The sequence below is a fragment of the Rhineura floridana genome, chromosome 4, assembly GCF_030035675.1.
Source record: "Rhineura floridana isolate rRhiFlo1 chromosome 4, rRhiFlo1.hap2, whole genome shotgun sequence".
In the NCBI taxonomy this organism is placed as follows: domain Eukaryota; kingdom Metazoa; phylum Chordata; class Lepidosauria; order Squamata; family Rhineuridae; genus Rhineura; species Rhineura floridana.
Window position 1 is genome coordinate 190,301,448 of NC_084483.1, and position 23,267 is coordinate 190,324,714.

General features: G+C 40.8%; 1 protein-coding gene across 2 annotated transcripts; it reads left to right on the forward strand.

Moving 5' to 3' along the window:
- Positions 1 to 1,565: 1,565 nt before the first annotated feature.
- On the forward strand, positions 1,566 to 15,436 carry EPCAM (epithelial cell adhesion molecule). Of its 2 annotated transcripts, none has more exons than XM_061625639.1 (10): positions 1,566 to 1,685; positions 2,050 to 2,146; positions 8,612 to 8,716; positions 8,871 to 9,114; positions 9,766 to 9,831; positions 10,286 to 10,346; positions 11,070 to 11,171; positions 11,288 to 11,482; positions 12,974 to 13,015; positions 14,975 to 15,436. In XM_061625639.1, exons 2-10 carry the CDS (start codon positions 2,077 to 2,079, stop codon positions 15,014 to 15,016), a joined length of 927 nt encoding a protein of 308 aa, XP_061481623.1. In that variant the 5' UTR covers positions 1,566 to 1,685; positions 2,050 to 2,076; the 3' UTR covers positions 15,017 to 15,436. The 2 variants fall into 2 exon arrangements, with proteins under 2 accessions (XP_061481623.1, XP_061481622.1); XM_061625638.1 differs by lacking the exon at positions 1,566 to 1,685 and adding an exon at positions 1,699 to 1,857.
- The last annotated feature ends 7,831 nt before the right edge of the window (positions 15,437 to 23,267 follow it).

A 23,267-nucleotide genomic window follows, 5' to 3' on the forward strand; every position in this document is an offset into this window, starting at 1 on the left:
TGAACAGTATTCTGCAAAAAAGCCACCCAACCAAAGCCATCAATTGTATTAATCCACATAATGTTCACAGAAAGGGTGCGAGACAGGGGGTGTATTTTATCACCCTATTTGTTTAAGCCAAATGCAGAACATATCATACGGAAAGCAGGATTGGACCAAGATGAAGGAGGTGGGAAAATTGGAGGGAGAAATAGCAATAATTTAAGTTATGCAGACAATACCATACTACTAGCAGAAACCAGTTAAAGAGAAAAGCACAAAAACAGGACTACAGCTACATGTCAAGAAAACGAAAGTAATGACAACAGAAGATTTAGATAACTTTAAAGTTAACAATGAGGGCATTGAACTTGTCAAGGATTATCAATACCTTGGCACAGTCATTAACCAAAATGGAGGCAATATTCAAGAAATTAGAAGAAGGCTAGGACTGAGGAGGGCAGCTATGAGAACTAGAAAAGGTCCTCACATGCAAAGATGTATCACTGAACACTAAAGTCAGGATCATTCAGACCACGGTATTCCCAATCTCTATGTATGGATGTGAAAGTTAGACAGTGAAAAAAGTGGATAAGAGAAAAATCAACTCATTTGAAATGTGGTGTTGGAGGAGCGCTTTGCCATGGACCACGAAAAAGACAAATAATTGGGTGTTAGAACCAATTAAACCAGAACTATCACTAGAAGCTAAAATGATGAAACTGAGGTTATCATACTTTGGACACATCATGAGAAGACCTGATCCATTAGAAAAGATAATAATGCTGGGAAAAACAGAAGGGAGTAGAAAAAGAGGAAGGCCAAACAAGCGATGGATTGATTCCCTAAAGGAAGCTACAGACCTGAACTTACAGGATCTGAACAGGGTGGTTCATGACAGATGCTCTTGGAGGTCGCTGATTCATAGGGTCCCCATAAGTCGTAGTCGACTTGGAGGCACATAACAACAACAAAATCACGAGATGCTAAAATGATGAAACTGAGGTTATCATATTTTGGACACATAATGAGAAGACCTGATTCACTAGAAAAGACAATAATGCTGGGGAAAACAGAAGGGAGTAAAAAAAGAGGAAGACCAAACAAGAGATGGAATGATTCCATAAAGGAAGTCACAGACCTGAACTTATAAGAACTGAACAGGGTAGTTCACCACAGATGCTATTAGAGGTCGCTGATTCATAGGGTCGCCATAAGTCTTAATCAACTTGAAGGCACGTAACAACAATCCCTATTTACTGTTTGTTTTATGTTTGACTTTGTATTTGATTTATTGCTATTGTACATTCTTATGAACCACGCTAAGCGCTGAAGGGCAGGATCTATGGGTAGGCAGGCAACCAAAACGTCCTTACTCTTTGACCAGTTTAAAATTCTCCTTGCCTTCTATTTTTTTGGGGAAAGGGTGTGTGTTCCACCTTAACGTTTTTCGTTTTTGTATCTTATGCTTTAAGCACTTGAAGCCACCTTGAGAGTCCTGCCTTTCCGAGGGCCGACCAGCAGAATACAACTAGCTTTATCATTACTGTATAACAACTCCTCCTACTATGATATTTTTAACGACGCTGTAGAATTCACCCGTATTGCCTCAGGCGCTGCCCTTGGACGTTACCTCGGCATCTATCCCTTCCTGCCCAAAGGTGCTTCGCCCGGAAAAGTCTATATATGGCCAGCCAAGCACGCCGGTGAGTACCTTTCGCCGCCGGACTCTCCCCGCCTAGTCCCGTGGGGGCCACTCCCAGTTTCGCTCGAGTGGCGCTGAGGGCTATAAGCGCTCGGAGGAGCCCAGCAGCGAGGCTCATTTGTTCTTCGCGCGAGGAGGAGGAGGAGGAAGCCGACGGAGCGCGAGCGACGCAGGTGCAGAAGGGAGGCGGCGTAGGGGGGCCCTCTGGTGTAACTTGAGAAGGCGGGCGCGGCCGGCTGAGAGGAGTTTGGCTTACCTGCGGAACCTGCTGAGCAGCCTGAGAGAGCAAAAGGGGCGCAGCGGAGTCTTGAGGAGAAGACGCGTCGAAGCGGCGCTCCTCACGCACCTCTTATTTTTATTTTTAGTCTACCTGTTCCTTCAACTTACTGACGATGGAGCTGCCCCGTGGGACTGTCTTGCTGCTACTGGCGGTGCTGGCGCTCGCTGCCACTGTACAATCAAGTGCGTACAACTTCAGGGAGGCTTCTCCCCCCTTTTCTTCCAGGTTTCTCTCAACCTATCCTATCTCCGTCTATGCGTCCACGGGGGGTTTAATGGCGCCTTGCCCCGCGAGCGCCTTTTAGAAGGGAGTCAAGCGATGCCCGTTCGCCACAAAATGGCGCCTCGTCGGGGTGCGGGAAGAAGAGACGAGGTTGTTCATCTCATATAGGGTGGGAGAACTCTGTTTGCACGCAACCGGTGGGGACCGGAGGGAGGCTGGTGTGGGACTGGCGGCCCCCTCGAGGATCCGACTGCATGGAAAGAGCTGGAGGCAACGCCCTTCGAGGGGCGTTGTTCATAGCCTTTCTTCATCATGATCATCTGATTTCTCCCTCGTGGAAAGAGTTGGATTCAATGTTAGCCCTGGGTAGAGGAGACCCATCGAAATTAATGGATGTGACTGAGATCCGCTCATTTCAGTCAGTCTTATTAGTTGGATGCAACCCAAACATGTCCTATTCTGGAACAAGCTTTTAAAGGCTTTCCTTCAAAATTTGTATTAATTTTGGGGTGCTTATAGGACCCTTGTTTGTTCAGTAGCATAGTATATGGGTGTGTCTGAATCTTGGGTGAGTAACACTTTGACATTGTTATTCCAAGATGCATGATTTCCTGTCTAAGGAAATGGGTGATAAGGCCATCTTGGTCTGGGCAGCCACCTGCTCCTTTCTTGAACTTCCTCTGATCATGTTAAGAACCTCCCTACTCAGGGGAATCTTTTCCTCATAGATATCCAAACATTGCCATAGGTGCTTTTCTTTGGGTGTGTGTGTGTGTGTGTGTGTGTTCATCAATAGGTCCCAGGACGGATTACAAAATCTAAAATACAATATTAACAAGAATTAAACACATTTCATTTAAAAGAATAAGGTGGGTTCTGAAAACATAAATCTCAGAAGCCAAAGGCCAGGGTTACGAAGTGTGTCTTTAGCTTTTGCCAAAAACTTTATGGGTTGGGGGCTCTGTCAGTGACATAACAAAGAGGAAGTAGATTTATAATATGGCTGATGAATTAGCACTTCTTTGTAGCCTTAGTGCTGGGTAGGGCCAGCCCTACCACTAGGCGGAGAGAGGCAGTTCAAGCAACAAATGTTGAGAGCAGTTGAGATGTTGGCGAACAGAGCTCTGTGTACTATGGAGTTAGCTTGTGGCCCTCAGGTGTGATTGGCAAACACTGACCCCATTGCCAGTGCTGACATTAAACTGCTAGTCCAGTGGGCTGCTGTTTGTGGAATATGAGTGGGCATCATCTTGTCTTTTCTGTGGTGGCCCCCACTCTCTGGAACTCCCTCCCATGTGATCTCCGACATGCCCCTTCCCTAGACGTATTCCGCAAGGCCCTGAAGACGTGGCTATTCCAGCAGGCCTATGAGGTCCTTGGGATGGGTAAATCTCCATGATTTGTCATCTGTCGTATGCTGCTAATACAACTGTTTTTATATGTATCGATGACTGTCCAATATTTTATCTATTGTTATTATGTGATTGCATTTGAAATTTTTGTACTTTATCTCATTTTAATGTACGTCGCCTAGAGTGGCTAATTGCCAGATAGGCAACAAAACAAATTAAATATTATTATTATTATTATTATTTTCATTCAGGCAGTAAAAGTTACTGAGCGAGCCCTGGTACTGGAACTTTCTAGGGTTCTGACATTTACTGATAAATGACCTGATTAACCAAACCAACCCGTTCTCTCTCCTTTCCCCATGTATGCTGTGGCCGACTTAGCCAACCTGTGTGAATAGAAAGCTCATCAGTGTTTGTTATCTCTACGGTGTTTGTTACCTCTACTGTGGCTGATGGGAGAGGTGTCTGCATAAAGGAGAAGAGCATGATTCTTATGCACTCCTTGCAAGCTGATGGTGTTAAATGGGCTAAAAGAAGCTGAGAGCTCCTTTTGCTGGGCACCTCTCCCATCAGGAAGTGAGAGACTTCCCTGTTATGGTTCTAAGAACCCTGGAGGGAACAAGCTAGCAACTTTTCTCCTTTTTCATCTGTGTCAGCACCAGTGGGGCCTTTAAGTTGCTGTGAGAATTCTCATTTCCTGGTGGGGAGGGGTGCTTGGTAGAGCTGAGTAGAGATGCATCTGGCGCCTTTCCTCAGGAGCCTTGAGACGGTACCTATGATTAAGGGAAGGTGCCTGAGGGCAAACCTAGTCTTCTACTGGGGGAGAAACAACATTTGTAAAATCAGTTGTGAAAAAATGTCTCTGCATTACGACTTTTGCTGAAGTGGGAATGTTTCTTAGTACATCTGAAGTGCCTTTCTTTTAGTACAGCCGTCTTGTCAGAAATATTGAACCCTAGTTTTAAAATTGAGCTTTGGTAAAATGAATGGCTAATTATCTCATCTGCAGTTACTAGGGCATCCCAAACTTTGTTTAAAAATGGGGGGGGGAGGAGACATTTTCTTGCTGGATAGAGAGAATTAGATTCTTTAAGTATATATTATTCAACATGCAAGTTTTAACATTTTATTTTATAATTTTATTAGTGACACCCTTTACTTGATACCCAAGAACCTTATTTTCTCAGACTTTGAGAGGAAACCACTAGGAAGTGGAACATAGGACTGCCTTATATTGAGTCAGACCATTCATTGGTCCATCTAGCTCAGTACTGTCTATGCTCACTGGCAGCAGATCTCCAGGGTTTCAGACAGGAGCCCTTCCCAACCGTACCTGGAGATGGCAGGAATTGTACCTGGGTTCTTCTATGTGCAAAGCAGCTGCTCTACCACTGAAATTGCAGTCGTAGAATCAGAGAATCATAGAATAGTAGAGCTGGAGCCTTTATAAGGCCATCGAGTCCAACCCCCTGCTTACTGCAGCAATCCTCATGCTAATGTTTGATTTTCTTAAATTATATATCCTGAAAATGGCCTCTAACCACTGGTCCTCAACTGGTGAGTTGGGATACATTACTGGGTCGTAGCCTTAATCTAAGACAGAAATTGGTTCCCAAATACATGTTTGGGTTAAAGGTGGGCCCTGAGTCTGAAAAGGCTGAAGAGTGCTGTTCTACACCATTTTTGAGTGTTGAGACCAGAATGGGTGAACTTGGGTCTAGAATTTATTTGCACTTGATTTATTCAATATGATATTACACTACTTCTCTATGTTTGTAAATAACATCATTTGAAGTAGTCTTAAGGGGTAATTAACAGCTGGTATAGCACAGTGGGGAGGAGAGCCTGGCTGGGACTCCAGAGTCTGTGAGTTCAAATCCCCCTCATGTCTCCTGGGTGTCAAGGGCCAGCTAAAGATCACCTCCACAGGGAGTGGCTCAGGTTACGTGCCCTGCTACCTGTGCAGCCGTGGGCAAGCTGCATAGTCCCAAGGAGCCCAGTTGCCCCCCAGCTGGCAGTTGTGGACAAGGAAGGCTGGCTTGTGCAGCTGTAGCAAGCTGGGAAGGACTAGCCTCAGAGGGAGGCAATAATTGTAAACCGCCTCTGAATACCGCCTACCATGAAAACCCTATTCATAGGGTTGCCATAAATCGGGATCGACTTGAAGGCAGCCCATTTCCATTTTAAGGGGTAATTAAAGTTTCTAATATGCTTTTACCACATTTTGTAGTCATAATTGCTATGACTTTTCACAATATAATGATGGATAGAATGGTTGTAAATAGGGCTGCAGTGTTTGGTTAATCAGTAAATTGATCTTTTATTCCACTAAAAGGTGTCACTGATATTTTCAAAAAATCTGTCCAGTTATAACTTTTTCAAACACAGGAATTTACCAAACACTGGATGGCAAGCACCATCTTGGAAGAGGCATTCCACTTCCCTCTTGCAGAAGGAACACCTGCCTGTTCTAAGGTGATACCTGCTGCAATATCTACATCTCATCTAAAACAGTATGCATAAAATGTTGAAGGAAGTTGTGAAGATTTATTGACTAAAAATACGATTAACTAGTTGGATGGCAGCTCTAATTGTAAGCCATGTTAATAAAACATGAGTAGGCACCACTAGGTACTTCCATGGGTCATGTGTGTACAAAACCTTTTTTCCTTCATCTTCTGGAGGATCCCATTCACTAAAATGGGGGGGGATATTTTGTTATTTTTCTTGCCTATATTCTTAAGTATTCATTATACTTAGGATAAAATAGAGGTCTCTTGGATTTGAGATGGAAACCTTGCTTTAATATTCACATGAGCTGCCAGTGCAGGAGGGAGAGGGTATGTTAGAAAGATGTTGATATAATTCCTATGTCAACAATATATTAATGTGTTATTTAGGGCTTCAGATATGCTTTGTGTAAGCATAGTCACTTGCCTAGGTAGCCACAGTCTTTGCATGATGGAGTGGGTGGACAGCCCTCACATCCTTCCATGAAATAAATAAATCGTGCTGTGCATCTGGGCAACTATCATTAGGCCATCTTGTATGGTACTCTAGATGCGTAGTCAAAGGAAGGAGTGTCTGTATCTCCTTCTGGGCCATGTTTAAGGTCTTTTTACTAACATCAAAAATCCTGAACAAGCGGGGCTAGATTATCTGAAAGACTGTCTGTCCCTGTATACATTTGTGAGATCAGTTGGCACATCTGGAGAAATCTTCCTAGTGGTCCTGCACCTTACAAACTATCACAGTGTGGTGACCCTGAAAATGGGCATTTTCTGTTGCCCCTGCACTGTGGAATCCCCTTCCTTCAGATGTCTTGTGAAGACCTACCTTTTTGCCCAGGCTTTCTGTGACCCATAAGAGTGGGCCATGTTATTAGTGAATTCCAGTTTTTATCTTTCTTAAAAATACTGTTTTACTGATTTTATGTTGTCTCTATTATGATACTGTTCTGTTATTTTTATGGTTTTGTATTCTACTTAGAATGTTTTAAATACTAAGCAGTTTAGAAATGCTTATAAATAAATGTTGCAAGAGCAGATGGATTAAGACATAAGGTTCTATTTTGGATTGTTTGGAAATTAATAGCGTGATTGGGAGGCTGTGGTGATCTAGAGAACTGAACTTTTCAGATAAGACCTGCTTGTGATATACGATGGCTTGCAGCTTTATCTTATAACCAGGCAAAATTAGAGTTTCTTTTTCCTAAATAAAGCCATATACTGTGCCTTAGAAGAATATAAGCCATGATAATAATTCTTACCTATATGTCTTATGGACTGTTTTGATTTCTGTAATGTGGCTTTAGTGCAGAAAACTAGTGGAACATTTAAAAATCCTTTGGGGCCACTAAAGTAGCTTAGGCTGCAATCCACAACATGTCTACTTAGAAGTAAGCTCCATTGGGTTCAATAGGAGTTACTCTCAGGTAAGTATTATTGGATTGCAGCCTAAGTCTGAGCTTATATTAGAGCTGCCAGTTGTCCTTGAGAGGCTTATAAAATGTGTCAGCTCTGTACTCGCAGTTCTACAACATTCTATACATCTTGTGCCAGAGATGTCAAGGAAAGCAGTTGCCAAAGCTCAGGACTTTTTGTGTTGGAAATGTTAAGCTTGCAATTGAAGCAGTACTTCAAGACCAGCTTTGACATGCCTGCATACATAGGATACTTTTTGAAATTATTCCATGTAGGTGCATAACAGAAAGTGATGCATAAATTTATTTATTTAATTTATTTATTATTTGATTTATGTCCTGCTCTTCCAGTTGGAGCCCAGATTTTCATAAATCTGAAAATGTGGCAAAATGATTTTTAAAATGATAGTTACAGAGGCTAGATTCTTCTTATCTATTAAGGCCAACTGAAGGATGTGAACATAATGGCAGCATTTGTGCTTCACACTAAACCATGCACATGTAGAAGGCTCCTGCTTTGTTCCTTCTCTCTAGCCAGTGGGAGCAACAAACTTTTGATTTCTGACTTACTGTTGTACCCAAACTGGGCATTTATTTATTTAATTTATTTATTAGATTTATATCTCGCCCTTTCTCCCAGTAGGAGCCCAGGGTGGCATTGTGGTTTGCTTTGCTCCAAACAAGTCATGAGTGAAGCTATGATGTAGTTTGAGCAAAACAACATCAGAACCAGGGATTGCAATTTTATGTAGCTTGTTCCTCTGGCTAGAAGGAAGAAGCAAAGCAGGAGTCTTCTGTGTGTTTATGGTAAACAGTATAACGATAGTTTATTGTGAAATGCAAACTGGACCATTTTGATAACGTAATCGCAATGCACGATAAGAAAGTACTTTCAAAACTATTATAAGAATAGAAAACTATTTTGGAATGGTCTCTTAGGACGTCAAAATTCCAGTACGTTTGAGTTGAATGATTTATTTTTTAAAAAAATAACTTCCTCTGAGCTAGGATGACTGGTTTTATCTTGAATGTCCAGAGATCCACTGGGAAACGATTTTTCTCCTTCCCTCAGAAGTGAAGAGAGTTGCTTGCCTGTTTGGTGAATGGTACCCATGGGATTTCCCCCTAACTGATACATTTAAATATTACAGGTTGCTTATGTGCGAACAACAAACGGACACAAAACTGTGTTTCAGTTGACAATACATGCAAATGTACAAGTTTTGGGTCAAATGTCACAGTGGACTGTGGGACATGTGAGTATAAAAGCACAACAAGCCTGGATAGCTTGTTTCACAATTTCAAATAAGAGCTGGAAATGCTTTGCTACCTTCCAGCATAATTAGTGAAACATTTGAAACGGAAATAGTTCAGCAATGTTCAGTATGGTTCTTTACTACATTATTTTAGTGTCTTCAAAATGCCTACTGATGAAAGCTGAAGTGTATGGCACAAGGATCGGCAGAAGCAACAAGCCAAAATCTGCTTTTTTAGACAATGATGGCATTTATGATCCAGAATGTGATGACAAAGGTAACTTTAAAGCTAAGCAGTGCAATGGGACAGATACTTGCTGGTGTGTGAACACTGCTGGAGTACGAAGAACAGAAAAGGGGGATAAAAACATGACCTGCGATGAAGTAGTAAGGACAAGGTAAGGCTCCTAATATGAAACTGCATGTACTTTGAAATATATATTTTCTGCCACAGTATTTTTAGGGAAAGATATAAATGTATAGTTATAAAACTTTAATGGTATATGTCACAAGTCACAACTGGGCAAATCAGCAGGCCATGTGCAGTCCTCAGCTCCTCCCCCGCAGCCTGCCAAGCCCCACTACTTCCTTCTGCTGCCCAGCTGATCAGTCCTCAGGGCAGGAATAGTGATTTCCCCTGCACAGGGAGCTGTGTATGTGTTCTTACCTACTCCCCACCCTGTGCTCCTAATGCAACTAAAAATGCTGTCCCCACACTGCTAATGGTAGCTTAAGGATGGACACTTTGTCTGCATCAGGTTAAAGAGTGAGTATGTGTATTTACAGTCCTACCCACAGCCAGCCACACAATTTGCTGGCCATACCCGATGGTTCATAGCCCTGAGTATCCAGCCACTGTTACATGTGGCCCTCAGAATAGTGGTGGGGCAGGTTTGGCCACTCCTTATATTGTCACGTTTGTTCCTATTTAAATTTTAAAAATAAAAGTTTCATCTTAAATAAACAGCTTGGACATCTTCTTTCTTAAGGTTGTTATTAATGTGCAGAACCATCAGCTAAGTTCTTGAGGGCAATATTTTATTTTTCAGCTGGATTATGATTGAAATGAAGCACCTTGAGAGGGACACTGATTTGGACAAAGACTCCGTTGAGAGGTATTTCTGATTAACCCTCAGTCTATTTGTATGTTGGAAAACTTTAGGTCTGCAAAGTATACAATTGCTAAAGATGGAGTGTTCTTTGGAATGTAACTCAAAAGAAAATGCTTAGTATATACATAATGCTGTGTTACATTATCCAAAGCCATTGTTCTTTCCATACTGCATCTACACTTTGCCTAAATATTTGCATGTTTAATTGGCATTGGTAGCAGGATAGGAGAACTGGTTTAAGCAAGTTCTGCCTCTGTTGCTGCTAGTGCCAAATATGGGGAAAGGTGCAAATGCAGTTGCAAATATGGGAGTTGATGGCAGGGAACCACTAAGTTGCTGAATGTTGCATATGTCCCTTGGATAACCCGAAGGTGTGAGTGAGTTGTTAGATGATGACACAGGTTTCAGTACTAAATCACATCTTCAAGTACTAAGTTTCCAATTCTTATCTTTGCAGGACTTTCATAGATGAACTTTCTCAACGTTACAAACTGAATCGAACGCACATAAGTGTTACGGTATGAATAGCAATTCTTGGAAGTTCTGATGGCAGGATTGCCCTGTCGTCTTTGATTCCGACATGCAATTTCATGCTAGTAGCGTTTACACTGTTCAAAACAGTGGTCTCTGAACTTACAAGTTGAGGAACATACTCGAACCCCAATGTTAAATTTAAATATTTTATTTTACTATATCAAGGTCTCTCTATTACAAACTTTTTATATCAATTTAATTAAAAGTACCAGTTTATTAAAGCCTAGTGAAAACAACAATATATAATCTACTAAGGAAGGCAAAACAGTAAAGAGAAGTTAAAAGGTTCAGGATGGAGCCATCTGAATCTCCCAAAAGAGAGTGTTGTACAGTTCTGGAACTGCAACAAGAAGCAGGACCTTTTTCTAACTTCCACATGTTAGTTTGATACCCTGCTAGTTCAAGACTTTTCTATTCTCATTAAATGAATTGCATTTCAGTGTTCTGGATCTGTCATCAGCATGTTATCAAAGCTGAGAATTTGTACACTTGGTTAATGTTCTTATCAAGTAGTTAAGATGCTTGAACCAGTATATCAATCTGTTTGAATACAGGCTTTTGAAACATATAAATCACTTGCACTGAAATGTACAGTAGTATTCAAAAGGAACGTAATTCTTAAACGTAAGAGACTTCTAAAAACCTAGCAAAAAACCCAGAATATGACTTGGCTGTGTGGCGCTAATTAATTTGTTTTATTCATTCAGTATGAAAAGCCTTCCATTGTTATTGATCTGAAACAAAATGCTACACAGAAATCTGTCAGTGATGTGGATATAGCTGATGTGGCGTACTACTTTGAAAAAGATGTAAGTATGCCAGTCCTTTAGTGCAAAGTAGAATGGAATTGTTCATGTGAATTCAGTGCTATATTTGAAATATTTGTGTTGCTTGGACTAAGTAACTTGTGCTTCTGCTCTTTCAGGTCAAAGGGGACTCTGTGATTGTAGGCCCGAAACTTTATTTACACGTTTCAGGACAACCTCTTCAACTTGATGGTGTTCTAATATACTATATTGATGAGAAGGCACCAACATTTTCAATGAAACGTTTGACTGCTGGAGTTATTGCTGTAATTGTGGTTGTAGTACTGGCAATAGTTGCTGGTATTCTTGTACTGGTATGTTTTTCTAACTTTATCAGACGCTTTATCCCTATTCTTAACCCCATTATTCAGGTGAAAAACCTTCCAGGATAACTGTTACACAGTAATGATAACAAAAACACGAGGAACAGAAGAGATAAAATAGGCAGTTAAAATATAAAGGACCCTCCCTAGGAGAATGTTCTGAAGATGGAGAGACCTGAAGGGCCTCCTGAAAGGATAATTGAGCAGGTTCATGTGTTATATCAGATTCACTATTTGACGCTCTTGTGAGGCAGTAGTATTCTATGTGGAAATAGTTTTCAGTCCTGTATAGAATAAGACTATGGGAGATAGCAAGCATGAAGGTCAAGTAGTTATAGGCTGAATTTTGGTAATAGGAAGCTATCATGGTGGGAAAAAATGCCCAATTTGTTAAAGTAGTTGCATAAGAACTTTTTGTAAGTCTATAACAGAGGCAAGCACTGGGGTGGGTGGTAACTGCTGTGCAAGTTATAAGCCCATTTCAGCCCAGTTTTCATATCTTGGTCCAAATAACAGTAAGAACCAAAGAAGCTGCTTATTCAGGGTTGGATCACTGACCCATCTATCTCAGTATTGCCTACACTGGCAGTGGCTGTCCAGGGTTTCAGCCAGGGTTTTTGCTCAGCCCTGCCTGGAGATGCCAGAGGCCGCTTCTGGGACCTTCTGCATGCAAAGCATGTGCTCTGCCGTTGAGCTGCAGTCCTTCTCAGAGTGACTGGCTTGCAGTGATCCTAATGGAGCAGTATAAGTAGGCAAAGGTGACTTGGGGAGCAATCCAACTTGTATTTATGCTGGGCTGAGGGGAGTTGGATATGACAGACCCCTGGCTGAACTGACAGGGTCTGGCTCCATCAGCAGAAGTTCCTCATCCCAGCTCAGTCATGGTGGAACCAGGACCCTGCTGACTCAGCCAGGAGTCCCTGGGGAAGTCCAGCCATGGCGGAAGGGGTGCTGGCGGAAGCTGGTGTAAGGCCCCACAAAGGGGCATTCCAGGGGAATGTTGGAGGCACTCGGGAGGGGGGGACTTACACCACATCCAATTCCCATTGGGAGTGCTGTGGGGCCTGAACCAGGCCAAAGTTACACTGAGGAAAAAAGGTCAGTCTAAAAAAATAAAATGGAAGTCAGTGGGAAGTGCTTACTTGCTGGTAGGGGTGTTTGTGAGATCCAGCTTCTTTTTTATTTCTGCACGCAGCTCTTGGCCGAGCCGACGTTCAGTTGGCCCGGCGACTCCCAAATGACAAATGGATGATACTGAGCTTCCTGCTGGCTCCTCTTCTGCCACCTTCCCATGAGTTGGATTGCTCTGGTGGTCTGTGTGTCCTATGCAATGTGGATCTGATTGGTTAGAAGTGTTTATCATTAGGGAATTTCAGTGAATGGTACCTTGGAAGTCTTTGCATGTTACATGGCTGTTCTATTAATCTTGGATCCTTGAACTGTTAATTTCTGAAAAAGTATATCCCACTGCTCCCCTTGCAGGTCTTTACTAGAAGAAAGAGGGGAAAATATGAAAAAGCTGAAGTAAGTGGTTTTTTAAAAAAAATATTAAAGGAATATTTTCATTATCATCCTTCTTATTTGTGTGCCGCCTTTCCAAAAAAAAATTCTGCTCAAAGCAGCTTACAATAAAACAATTGCAAAAAAAATTCGTAGTAACTAAAATAATAAAACAGCAGTAGTAACATAACAAATATCGCAGCAAACACAAAAATCTTTAGAACACTATAAATATAACAACATTACATCTGTTAGCCGGCAACATTACACTTCTTGGCAATATAGCAAAAGTAGGAGAAAATTCAAGATAGTTTAAACTTTGCTCCTAGAAACACCCCACCCATGATGGTATTCAGAGTCCCACTCCTGCAGCTGCTTCTTATAAGCCCTCCAGAGGCAGGGGGTGGCGGCGTAGCTGGAAATGCCCCACCCATGATGGTATTTTAATATTTAAACCATAGTATAGAACCAAATAGCTTACTACATGAGCTCCTCTAAGCATATATTGTAGCACAGAAAGTGAACTGTAACAATTTTCAATGTCGTAATAACGTCTAGTACTTAACTGTCGTATAATAAGCTCTTGAAAGGTTCATATGCAATGTTTGTAGCAAGTATGGCCAATATTCTGTGTGTGTAGTGGTGATGTGTTTTGACATCTAACTGTATGGGTATAACTTGTATACCGCACATAGGAAGAACTCTGGAGCCAGAATCTGGTGTGTATATTAGACCGGGAAAGAGCCTTTTTCTGCTGTGAAAAAGCAAAACCGTATAAATTACAGGCTTGTAGATTCTTCTGTAGACCAGTTCAGCCAAAAATCTGAACAAAAATTTGATTGTATCTTGGCTAGTGGTGAACAACTCTGTGCAGTTCTTATAGTTACAAAACAGACTACTCCTTCTCCACAATGTTTTTGTCATAGTCGTGTTCGGAAAGCTTCTGATAATTACATCCCATCTTAGACTAGTCAAGAGTCTAGCCTACTAATATTAACCACAATTGCTGTTAAATATATGACCAAGCACGCCGGCAAACTTGACTAATGTCATAGCCTTCACTAAGCAAGCATCGGCTGAGTTCATACTCATGCAAAGTTGCAGGTTGTTTTAGCCATGATTTAATTGTACATGTGCCCCCTCCCTGGTGGATGTTACACGAGGCCCAAACAATCCATAGCATAGCGTAGCATGCAGCGCAAACCTGAATTGTTCTTTAATTCAAACAAAGTATGAACAATAAGCCAAGGTTTGTGCTCCAGTGAAGAGTTCTTTTACTGGAAGTAGGTATAACATTTGAGTTTGCTGGGTTTTAGTTAATTATTGCTCTGACAGCCCTGGATAGATGAATGTAAGAATGCAGATTGGTCCCTTAAATTTCGCCCCTCTTCTTGCAGCCATGAGCTGACTTGTCTGGGAGGACTTGTTGCAGGAGTTGGGTGGGGAAAATACACTGTTGCTTTGCAGAGTTAGGCCTGAGAGCTTCTTTAGGAAAAGCACCATTGAGCTGCTTTGACTTGTGACTGCTTTTGTTTTCCATTCACTTCTGCTTTGTGCCTTTGTAGCTTGCAAGTATCTGGGGTGGGGTGGTCAAAACAAACCACAGTTAAGCAAAGTTGTTTGGTTTTGACATAAATAGCAAGTCATAGTTAAAATTACTTGTATGTCAACAAGGTATAGCTTCACATCATTCTTTGTTGCCAGAAAATGAACCATGGTTATTGTGCTGGACTGAGTATGGAGGTTCAAAGAAACCAAACTTTGGTTAAACAAATCATGGCTTAGCGTTATGTGTGAGCCAGCCCGTAGTAAACTGGTAAAGCTGTTGGGGAGCTTTACGTTGGGGAGATTTACATGAAAGCAAGAAATATTCTGTTTCTAGGATGGTGACTGGTATACATTCTTTTGGTAAGATTAATAGGATAAACTTATTGTAAAGGGATTAAAACTAGGAAGGAATAAAACTTTGGGTTTTGTCTTCAGGTAAAGGAAATGAATGAAATGCACAGAGAACTAAACTCATAACTGCTGTAACCTGAAACAAGGATGAACATGGTAAAAGTATGTCAACTGAAGATCACTTGCATGGACTTTTTTTAAAAACATATGTCCTTATAGTTATAATAAGAGGATTACTTCAAATTTTGACCCTAGATTGCATTTTGGGGCTGAAAAACATTTTTAAACGTTTGAACTAGTTTGGCAAAATGAATGTCCTTCCTTTGTGTAACATTAGTGATGCCTTATTGTATGTGTACAAAATGACACTGTTTCATATAAACATTTTTGAGGTGTCCAGTAAGTTACTAAATGTTTTTGGCCACTTCACATCCCTGGCATATGATGGAGTATGGTGTATGTGTTTTTAATGTTTGTAAATATTTTTCTTCAGATTTGCTGGAATTTTTTTTTACAAGTAATGAATTTAATAAATTCTGAAACTTTTCTGTGCTGTTCTGTGGTATTTCTACAACTGACCTTCATGGGACACTTCCTAATATCATCATCTTAATCTAATAAATTGATAACTCTGATTAGATCAGGATTTAGGAAAAAGGTATATATCACCTGGAATTCTCACTGATGTCCATGGGATGTTTTTAAAATGGTAATAAGAACATAAGAAGAGCCTGCTGGATCAGGCCAGTGGTCCTAGTCCAGCATCCTATTCATACAGTGCCCAACCAGAAATGTGTGGGAAGTGTACAAACAGGACCTGACTAAAAACAGCACTCTCCCCTTCTGCGGTTTCCACCAACTGGTATTTGGAAGCATATTGCCTCTGACTCTGAAGGCACAGCATAGCCATCGTGACTAGCCATTGATAGCTTTATCCTCCATGAATCTGTTAAATCCTCTTCTAAAGCCATCCAAGTTGGTGGCCACATCACTGCCTCTTGTGGGAGCAAATTCCATAATTTATGCAGTGTGTGAAGAAGCACTTCCTTTTGTCTGTTCTGAATCTTCTAACAGCTTCATTGGATGTCTGTGAAATCTAGTGTTACGAGAAAGTGCATAGAGGTTTTCTGCCTTTCTCCATGCCATGCATAATTCTATACACTTATGCCACCTCTTGCTTGCCTTTTTTCTAAACCAAAATCCCCAAATACTGCAACCTTTCCTCATAGGTGAGTAGTTTCATCCCCTTGATCATTTTGGTTGCCCTTTTCTGAACCTTTTCCAGCTCCACAATATCCTTTTTGAGGTGAGAGAAACAAAACTCTACAAAGTATTCAAAATGCGGTCACACCATAGATTTATATTATTTGATTTATATCCTGCCCTTCCTCCCAGCAGGAGCCCAGGGCACTATGAAATCAGCAGCTTTATTTTCAGTACCTTTCCTAATGATCCCTAGCATGGAATTGTCCTTTTTCACAGCTGCCACATGCTGGGTCGACATTGTTATTGAGCTACCCACTACAACCCCTAAGGTCTCATTCCTGGTCAGTCACTGCTAGTTCAGACCCTGTGAATGTATATGCGAAACTAAGTGTTTTTGCTCCAATATGTATAACTTTACACTTGTTATCATTAAATTGCATTTGCCATTTTACTGCCCATTCATTCAGTTTGGAGAGGTGCTTTTAGAGCTCTTCACAGTCTTTGTTTCGACAACCCTGAACAATTTAGTTGCAAACTTGGCCACCTCACTGCTCACCACTAACTAAATCATTTATGACAAACTAAAAAGCACTGATCCCAATACTGATCCTTGGGGGACTCCAGTTTCTACAGACCTCCATTGGGAGAACTGTCAGTTTATTCCTACTCTCTGCTTCCTGCTACTTAACCAATTCCTGATCCACAAGAGGACCGTTCCTCTTTATTCCATGACTGCTACGTTTACTCAGGAATCTTTAGTGAGGTACTTTATAAAAAAAACTTTGGAAGGCCAAGTACACTATGTCAAGTTAACAGATTTTTGTGCACATGTGCATTCATTCATTGGTGATCTCTCGTGGCAGAGTAAGATTGTCTTCCAGGGTAAGGTCTAACAGTGGGTCCGTAAGTGACTGTGTAGGCCAATTCTGGATTCACACAGCCTCCCACAGTGAGGACATAGGTTTCCAGATGGAAGATGGTCACGAGGATTTGCTTGACGTGCCTTCCGCTTATCTTGTCTGACCCTTTTGCCCTGTACTCGTGCTTCTTCAAAGTCCATAGCACCTTTGATAATGGCCAACCTCCAATTGGGACGCTCATGGGCCAAAGCTTCCCAGTTCTCGATGCTCATTTTACATTTTTTTAGATTAGCTTTAAGAACATCTTTAAACCTCTTTTGCTGTCCACCGATACTCCATTTTCCATACTTAAGTTGGGAGTAAAGTAGCTGCTTTGGAAGATGGTGATCAGGCATTCGAACAACATGGCCAGTCCAGCTAAGTTGATGTTGGAGGATCATTGTTTCAACACTTGTAGTCTTTGCTTCTTCCAATACACGTGCATAAAATATATAGTTAGAATTCAGAGGCTAGGTTAAGCATCATGACTGCTTAACCTAGACTACTGAAGCCATAATGTTCCTTTCTATAACAAAGCATCCCAGCTCACATTACAATTCTAAAAGTATTACATGGGAATGTCCATACTGTTCTTTATGTAAGAACCCCCATTTTTTGCAGACTCTTGAACACCGACATACTTGCATAAACATTTCTTCACTCTAAAATATGTGATGATGTGCTTCAGACAAAATACTTACTGCATTTAAATTCAATTACTGTCTCTACAAGCTAAGGGCATCTTCAAAAAGGACTACCAAAGGCTGCCCAAGGCAGAATTGGCCCTGTGCAGACTAATTCCAATCACAGTGGGCCAAAATTTTAGGATTTATAACTTTAAAGATTCAAAGTGAAGGGTGTCTCCTGTAGTGTAAGTATAATGCAACAGCAAAAACATATCAGTTCATAATCACAATAAGTAGGCTTATTGTAATTAGCAAATTCATTCCAAAATAAACCATGTTGATCATTGTGTTCATTATAGAATAGGCAATATTGATGGAGAATTTTTCTCCTTGGGATCTTTTGCTGGGGGTCCTTGAATAAGTTGGAAGACACAGGCTTAAAGCAAAAAGGTAGGCCTTTATTACTTACAAGCATATGCAGGGTCAGTCCCCCAGGAAATCTGGAGAGGACTGCAAAGAGGTACAGTCTGCACAGATCCTTTATACCTTATTGAATACACATGTGACATTAGTTTACCAATCCTCTAAGTTCTTCGTAACAGTTCTTCCCTCTTGAAATATTTCCAACAAACCAGATAGCTTTATTTTAATGAATTCATGGATATTCATAGTTTTACAGATACCTCCCATCTCATTGTGTTGTTGTCTTCTCAGATTGATGTCAATCTGTCCCCTTGTCTGATATTACCCCTATTCTACTATCATATGTCATTACTGATGATCTTGTACTGTTTTGAAACCAATATGTACCATACATTCCATTCTATCATGGCTCCCGACCAGTCAAGCTGGTCAAGAACACCTCTAGAACGTTACAACATGTTCTTTTGAGTGATACCATGAGGCAAGGCCAGGTTATTGGTTCACACAGAGTGACTGGAAGTTCTATGTGAAATTCTGCTTGTAACTACCTTGCTATAGAGAAAGATTAATTTTAAATCACCATACTATAGCTGAAAGCCACACAATATAAAGGATGATTAGGGAACACAGTAAAGAAAAGGGGTAACTCTGAGCCAGCCACTCTCCATCAAACACAGAGGGATGGAGGTTGCCCACACACTTACTACATTTATGGAATAAAATTATACATGTGCTATTTTAAAACATCAGTATCAAGCTAAAATTTTATCTCATTTCCACCTTGATTCTGTTATAAAGACTTCCGTTAGCTGAGGCAGCATACTAGATCAGAAACCTCATTTTCCAAGATCAGACAGTAACAAATATATTAACCAAGAGACAGTATGCATTGACTTAAAACAATACCAAATTAATGATCTGTGGTCATGCATTAGCCATTCTTGGCACAGAAAGATGCTCAGGAATTTGCAGCAAGGTGAGCTTAACCTTTTTTCTACTTTCCCTACACGCAGGCCTGTTTTAATGCCTGTTGTGTGTGAATGAGAGAAAGAAATCAATTTTTCCTTCATCATTTTTCAAGGGCCCAAATTGCTTGGGGCCAGGGTGCTTAAAGGGTTCTGCATCAATATTGATCATTAAAACACATTAGTTCATACTACATATTACAGTGGGAGATAAAAACTTTCCAGTGCAGTTACAGAATAGTAGTCAGTCCCTGTGTAGGAAATGGCAAGATTTCTTCAGGATCGTAGCAGATGCTCTCTTACATGTGTTGCGCTGTGTGTAGTTGTGTTGCTTAATTTCATTTAAAAGCAGCACCACAGCAGCAGAGAGTAACAGCAGATGTTGAAATGCGAGTGTGCCAGCGTGTGCATGCGTTTGCCTAAGAAAGCAGGCTTTTACCCTGCATCAGCATCACTGACACTGGAGACTTAGTAAAATAAGAAAAGCTACTTTATTTATAGAAATACATAGTAGATAGAAAAAGGCAAACCTAGTTCTAACTAACTAGCTAAGTTGGAGGCATAACTCCTAGGTGTAGGAGTCAGCCCCATGCTTGGAGAGAGAGCAGAGACAAAGGGATGTCTCCTCTCTCACGGACAGCCAGAGAAGAATGGAATGGAAAGGGCGGAAGGAGGAGGGGCAGGTAAGCTTCCCTAAAGGCGTCACAGTCTAGCGATAGAAGGAAGTCAGTCAGAGCACCATAGGTAAAGGTAAACAAGCTTATCCATCTGGAGGACCCTAGCTCTATCTTCCTTCTGGAGCACAAACAAAAAACAAAACAAAATAGGAGTTGCTCTTGCCCCACTTCCAACAACATGCACCTCTCTCATCTGGTGCAATTCTTATTCTTATTCCAACGGCAATAAAGACACAACCTCTTCCTCTGTGTTTGGATGTTCCAGGATGCCTCCTTTGTGCAGATTATGTGAGTAGTTTTACAGCCTTTTGACAAAGTGGCAAGGGTTAATGTTTGTCTTGGTATTTCTGGACAAGTTTCAATATAAACACAAATGAGTTGGCAAAGATAGTGCTTCTCCAATCTCAAGAGTATTTAAGAAATAGTACTTGAGTTACCCCTTCCACTTTCATCATAAATCAGATGAAGGTTCCTCCTCTGGGGGGTTGCCAAAAGCATGCCAAGCTGTCAACATGGCCTTAATTTAAAAAGCCCTCTATAGTTGGAGGTGTGTGCAACTAATTGTTTTATCTTATAATTATGTGTGTAAAAGTAATATGTGAGCTAACCTAGTTAATGCTTTTATACTTGTGTTTGGGGTTTATATCTGACAAACCATCGTGGCTACTGCTATTCTATCAGAGGATGCTTTAGGTTAGCAGGGAGAATAGATTCCCTACGTGAACAGAATGTGGATAAGCAAATGTTTGGTGGGTTGTTCTATATGTTCCTGTAAATGAAGATGAATCTACGACAGTCATAGAGACTCAGAAGTGGAAGCACCTCCTCCTTCTTATATTCCTGTGCAGATGGTCAACTTGCCTGCAAAACATGCGTAGATAGTTGTATGGGAGATGCAGTTCTCCTATAACGTGTAACAGCCGGTTAATGTGGGAAGAGGCAGTTCTTGAAGTATCAGGTTCCTGAGGCATACTAGGCCTGATAGGCCAAGAACAGCAGTTTGAATTGAACCCAGAAACTAATTGGTGGCTGGTGAAGTTGGGCCACAACTGGTGTAATGTGCTTAGACTTTCCAGTCCCAGTTAGTCATCTAGCCACTGAATTCTACACTAGCAAGAGTTTCTGAACAGATGCTTTTTTCACAACAGTTGACCTTTGTTTTTATTGTTTTTTATTCTGTGGTGGTAGTATTTACCATGTTGTAATCTGCTTTGATGTTTTTAATGAAATAGCGGTATACAGGTATTTGTATAAATAAATAAATAGTGTTCAAAGGCAGCCTCATGTGTAACACACTACTGTAATCTAATCTAGAGGTTATCAGAACATAGACAACTGAAGCTATCTTATCCCTGTCTTAACAGGGTCCCAGCTGGGCCACCCCCATAAGCTGCTGGAAAGCACTCCACATCATTGGGGCCACTTGTGCCCCCAACGATAGCAGTGGATCCTGAAGTAACCTCTCCAAGCAGCACAGCTGCTCCTTTAGCAGGGAGTGTAGCCCCATCCAGAACAGGCTGAACCCCACTCATCCTGTTTAGAGAGCCAATTACTAACTTTGCCTCAGACTTATCCAGACTGAGCCTCAGTTTATTGGCTCTCATGCAGTCAATTACCAAAGCCAGACATAAATCCAGTACATCCACTGCCACACCTGCAGATGTAAAGGAGAAATAGAGCTGTGTCATCAGCATATTGATGATAATGCACTCCAGATCTCCAGATGACCCACCTCAGCAGTTTATACAGATGTTAAACAGCATGGGAGATAAGACTGACCGCTATGGAACCCCACATCGAAGGCTCCATGGGGCTGAGCAGCATCCCCAAAGCACTATTCTCTGGAGATAGCTGACCAGATAGGACTAGAACCTACTGCTTCGACATCAATATGATTCACATAACATAATTATGAAATTGCAAGGGCTCAAAATTTTAGCGTACCATTAAAAAAGGTGATCTTTGAGAAATCTTTTTAAAACATTAGGCAGTTTCTAGAAAGTGCAAACTATCACATACAAAAGCCTATTAAAATATAATTGCACAGACATGTTTAAAAACGGCAGCAAATTACTTCAGAATATGTATGACTAGAGTCCTGTGAACGTGCTCTTAACTCTGGTAGGATTAAAGGAATCTATTAAAAGATACTCATATTCTTGCTAGGCAGGTTTAGCTAGTCAGTAAACTTAGAATCAACTTTCCATAAAGATTTAATTAGTGTTTTCTTGTTGGCAGCTAGCTTAACCATTATGAGATTTTGGAAACATTTGGAAAATGCAACTTTTGAATATTGGTATAGCAAAGGTCTGGTTTTTAGCATCATCAGAAAAATTATCCTAAAAGCTACATTTGTACAGATGTTTGTCAAAAAACAGATGTTAGTCAACATGGTTTGCTTTTATTAAATGTATTAATGAGGAAATTAAGGCCCCAGCACAGTATGGTGAGTATATGGCACAACCAATAGCTGAAATAGGTTCTCAACATCTTTGGAATTTCCAACTCCTTCAAGAAAACTCTGCAAAAATAATTAGAATGGGCTCTGAAAATCAATGGGCTGTATTCAACTGCTGCTGTAATCCTGTGCATTCTTTCCTGGGAGTAAGCAGTGTGGACCAAGGCGGGACTTTTCCATGTGTAAACATGCATAGGATTGGGCTATATGCCTTACTCTTAATAGATCCATTGAAATTAGTGAACCTAGGTTAGTCATGCCTATTAACTTCAATAGATCTACACTGAGTAGGACTACCATTGAATACCAACCAATATATTTTTCTGTTTTTGTGTTGATTGATATATGTGTATTATGCATGCCTTTAATATCTTAATTTAACGTTATGCATGCCTTTAATATTTTAATTTAACGTTATGCATGCCTTTAATATAATCTTAATTTGCTGTTATATTTTAAAAGTCAATAGAAATTGATAAAGAAACCAATTTTCCACAAATAAATTAACAGGGAATAAAGGCTGTAATTCTATGCACTTACTTGTGAGTAAGAAGCACTGAAACACTGATGTAGTTTATGGTTGCCCAGGGGAAAATGCCACTGCATAAACATGGGAGATGTGCACTGCAATCCTCTGCATGCTTATTCAGAAGTAAATACCACTGAGTTAAATAAGGCTTATTGCCAATCTGTATAGGATTACTGCCTTTGGCTGTAAGGCTGAAATTCTATGCCCACCTCTTTGGAAGTAAGTTCTACTGAACAAAGTAGAATATCTTGACTAAACACGTCATAGGACTGGGCTGCAGGCAGGAAAAACCTGGAGAACAACACAGAAACACACAAAAAAGATGTCCTTGGCTGCAGCTATTACTTGATGCACATTTCCTTAGTAACAACTCCCACTGAATTCACTCCACTGAAAGCACGCATAGGATTTATTATTAATTTACAGACAGTCGTGCCCCCACCTTTCTGCTTTACCTCTAAAGTGTGTTGGGGGGGGCTGTATTACTAAGCACACTTACAGTGCAGTCCTATACAAGTCTGCTCAGAAGCAAGCCTCACTATGTTCAGTGGATACAGTAATAGTAATGTAGTGGCAAATTCAGAGTGCAGGGCC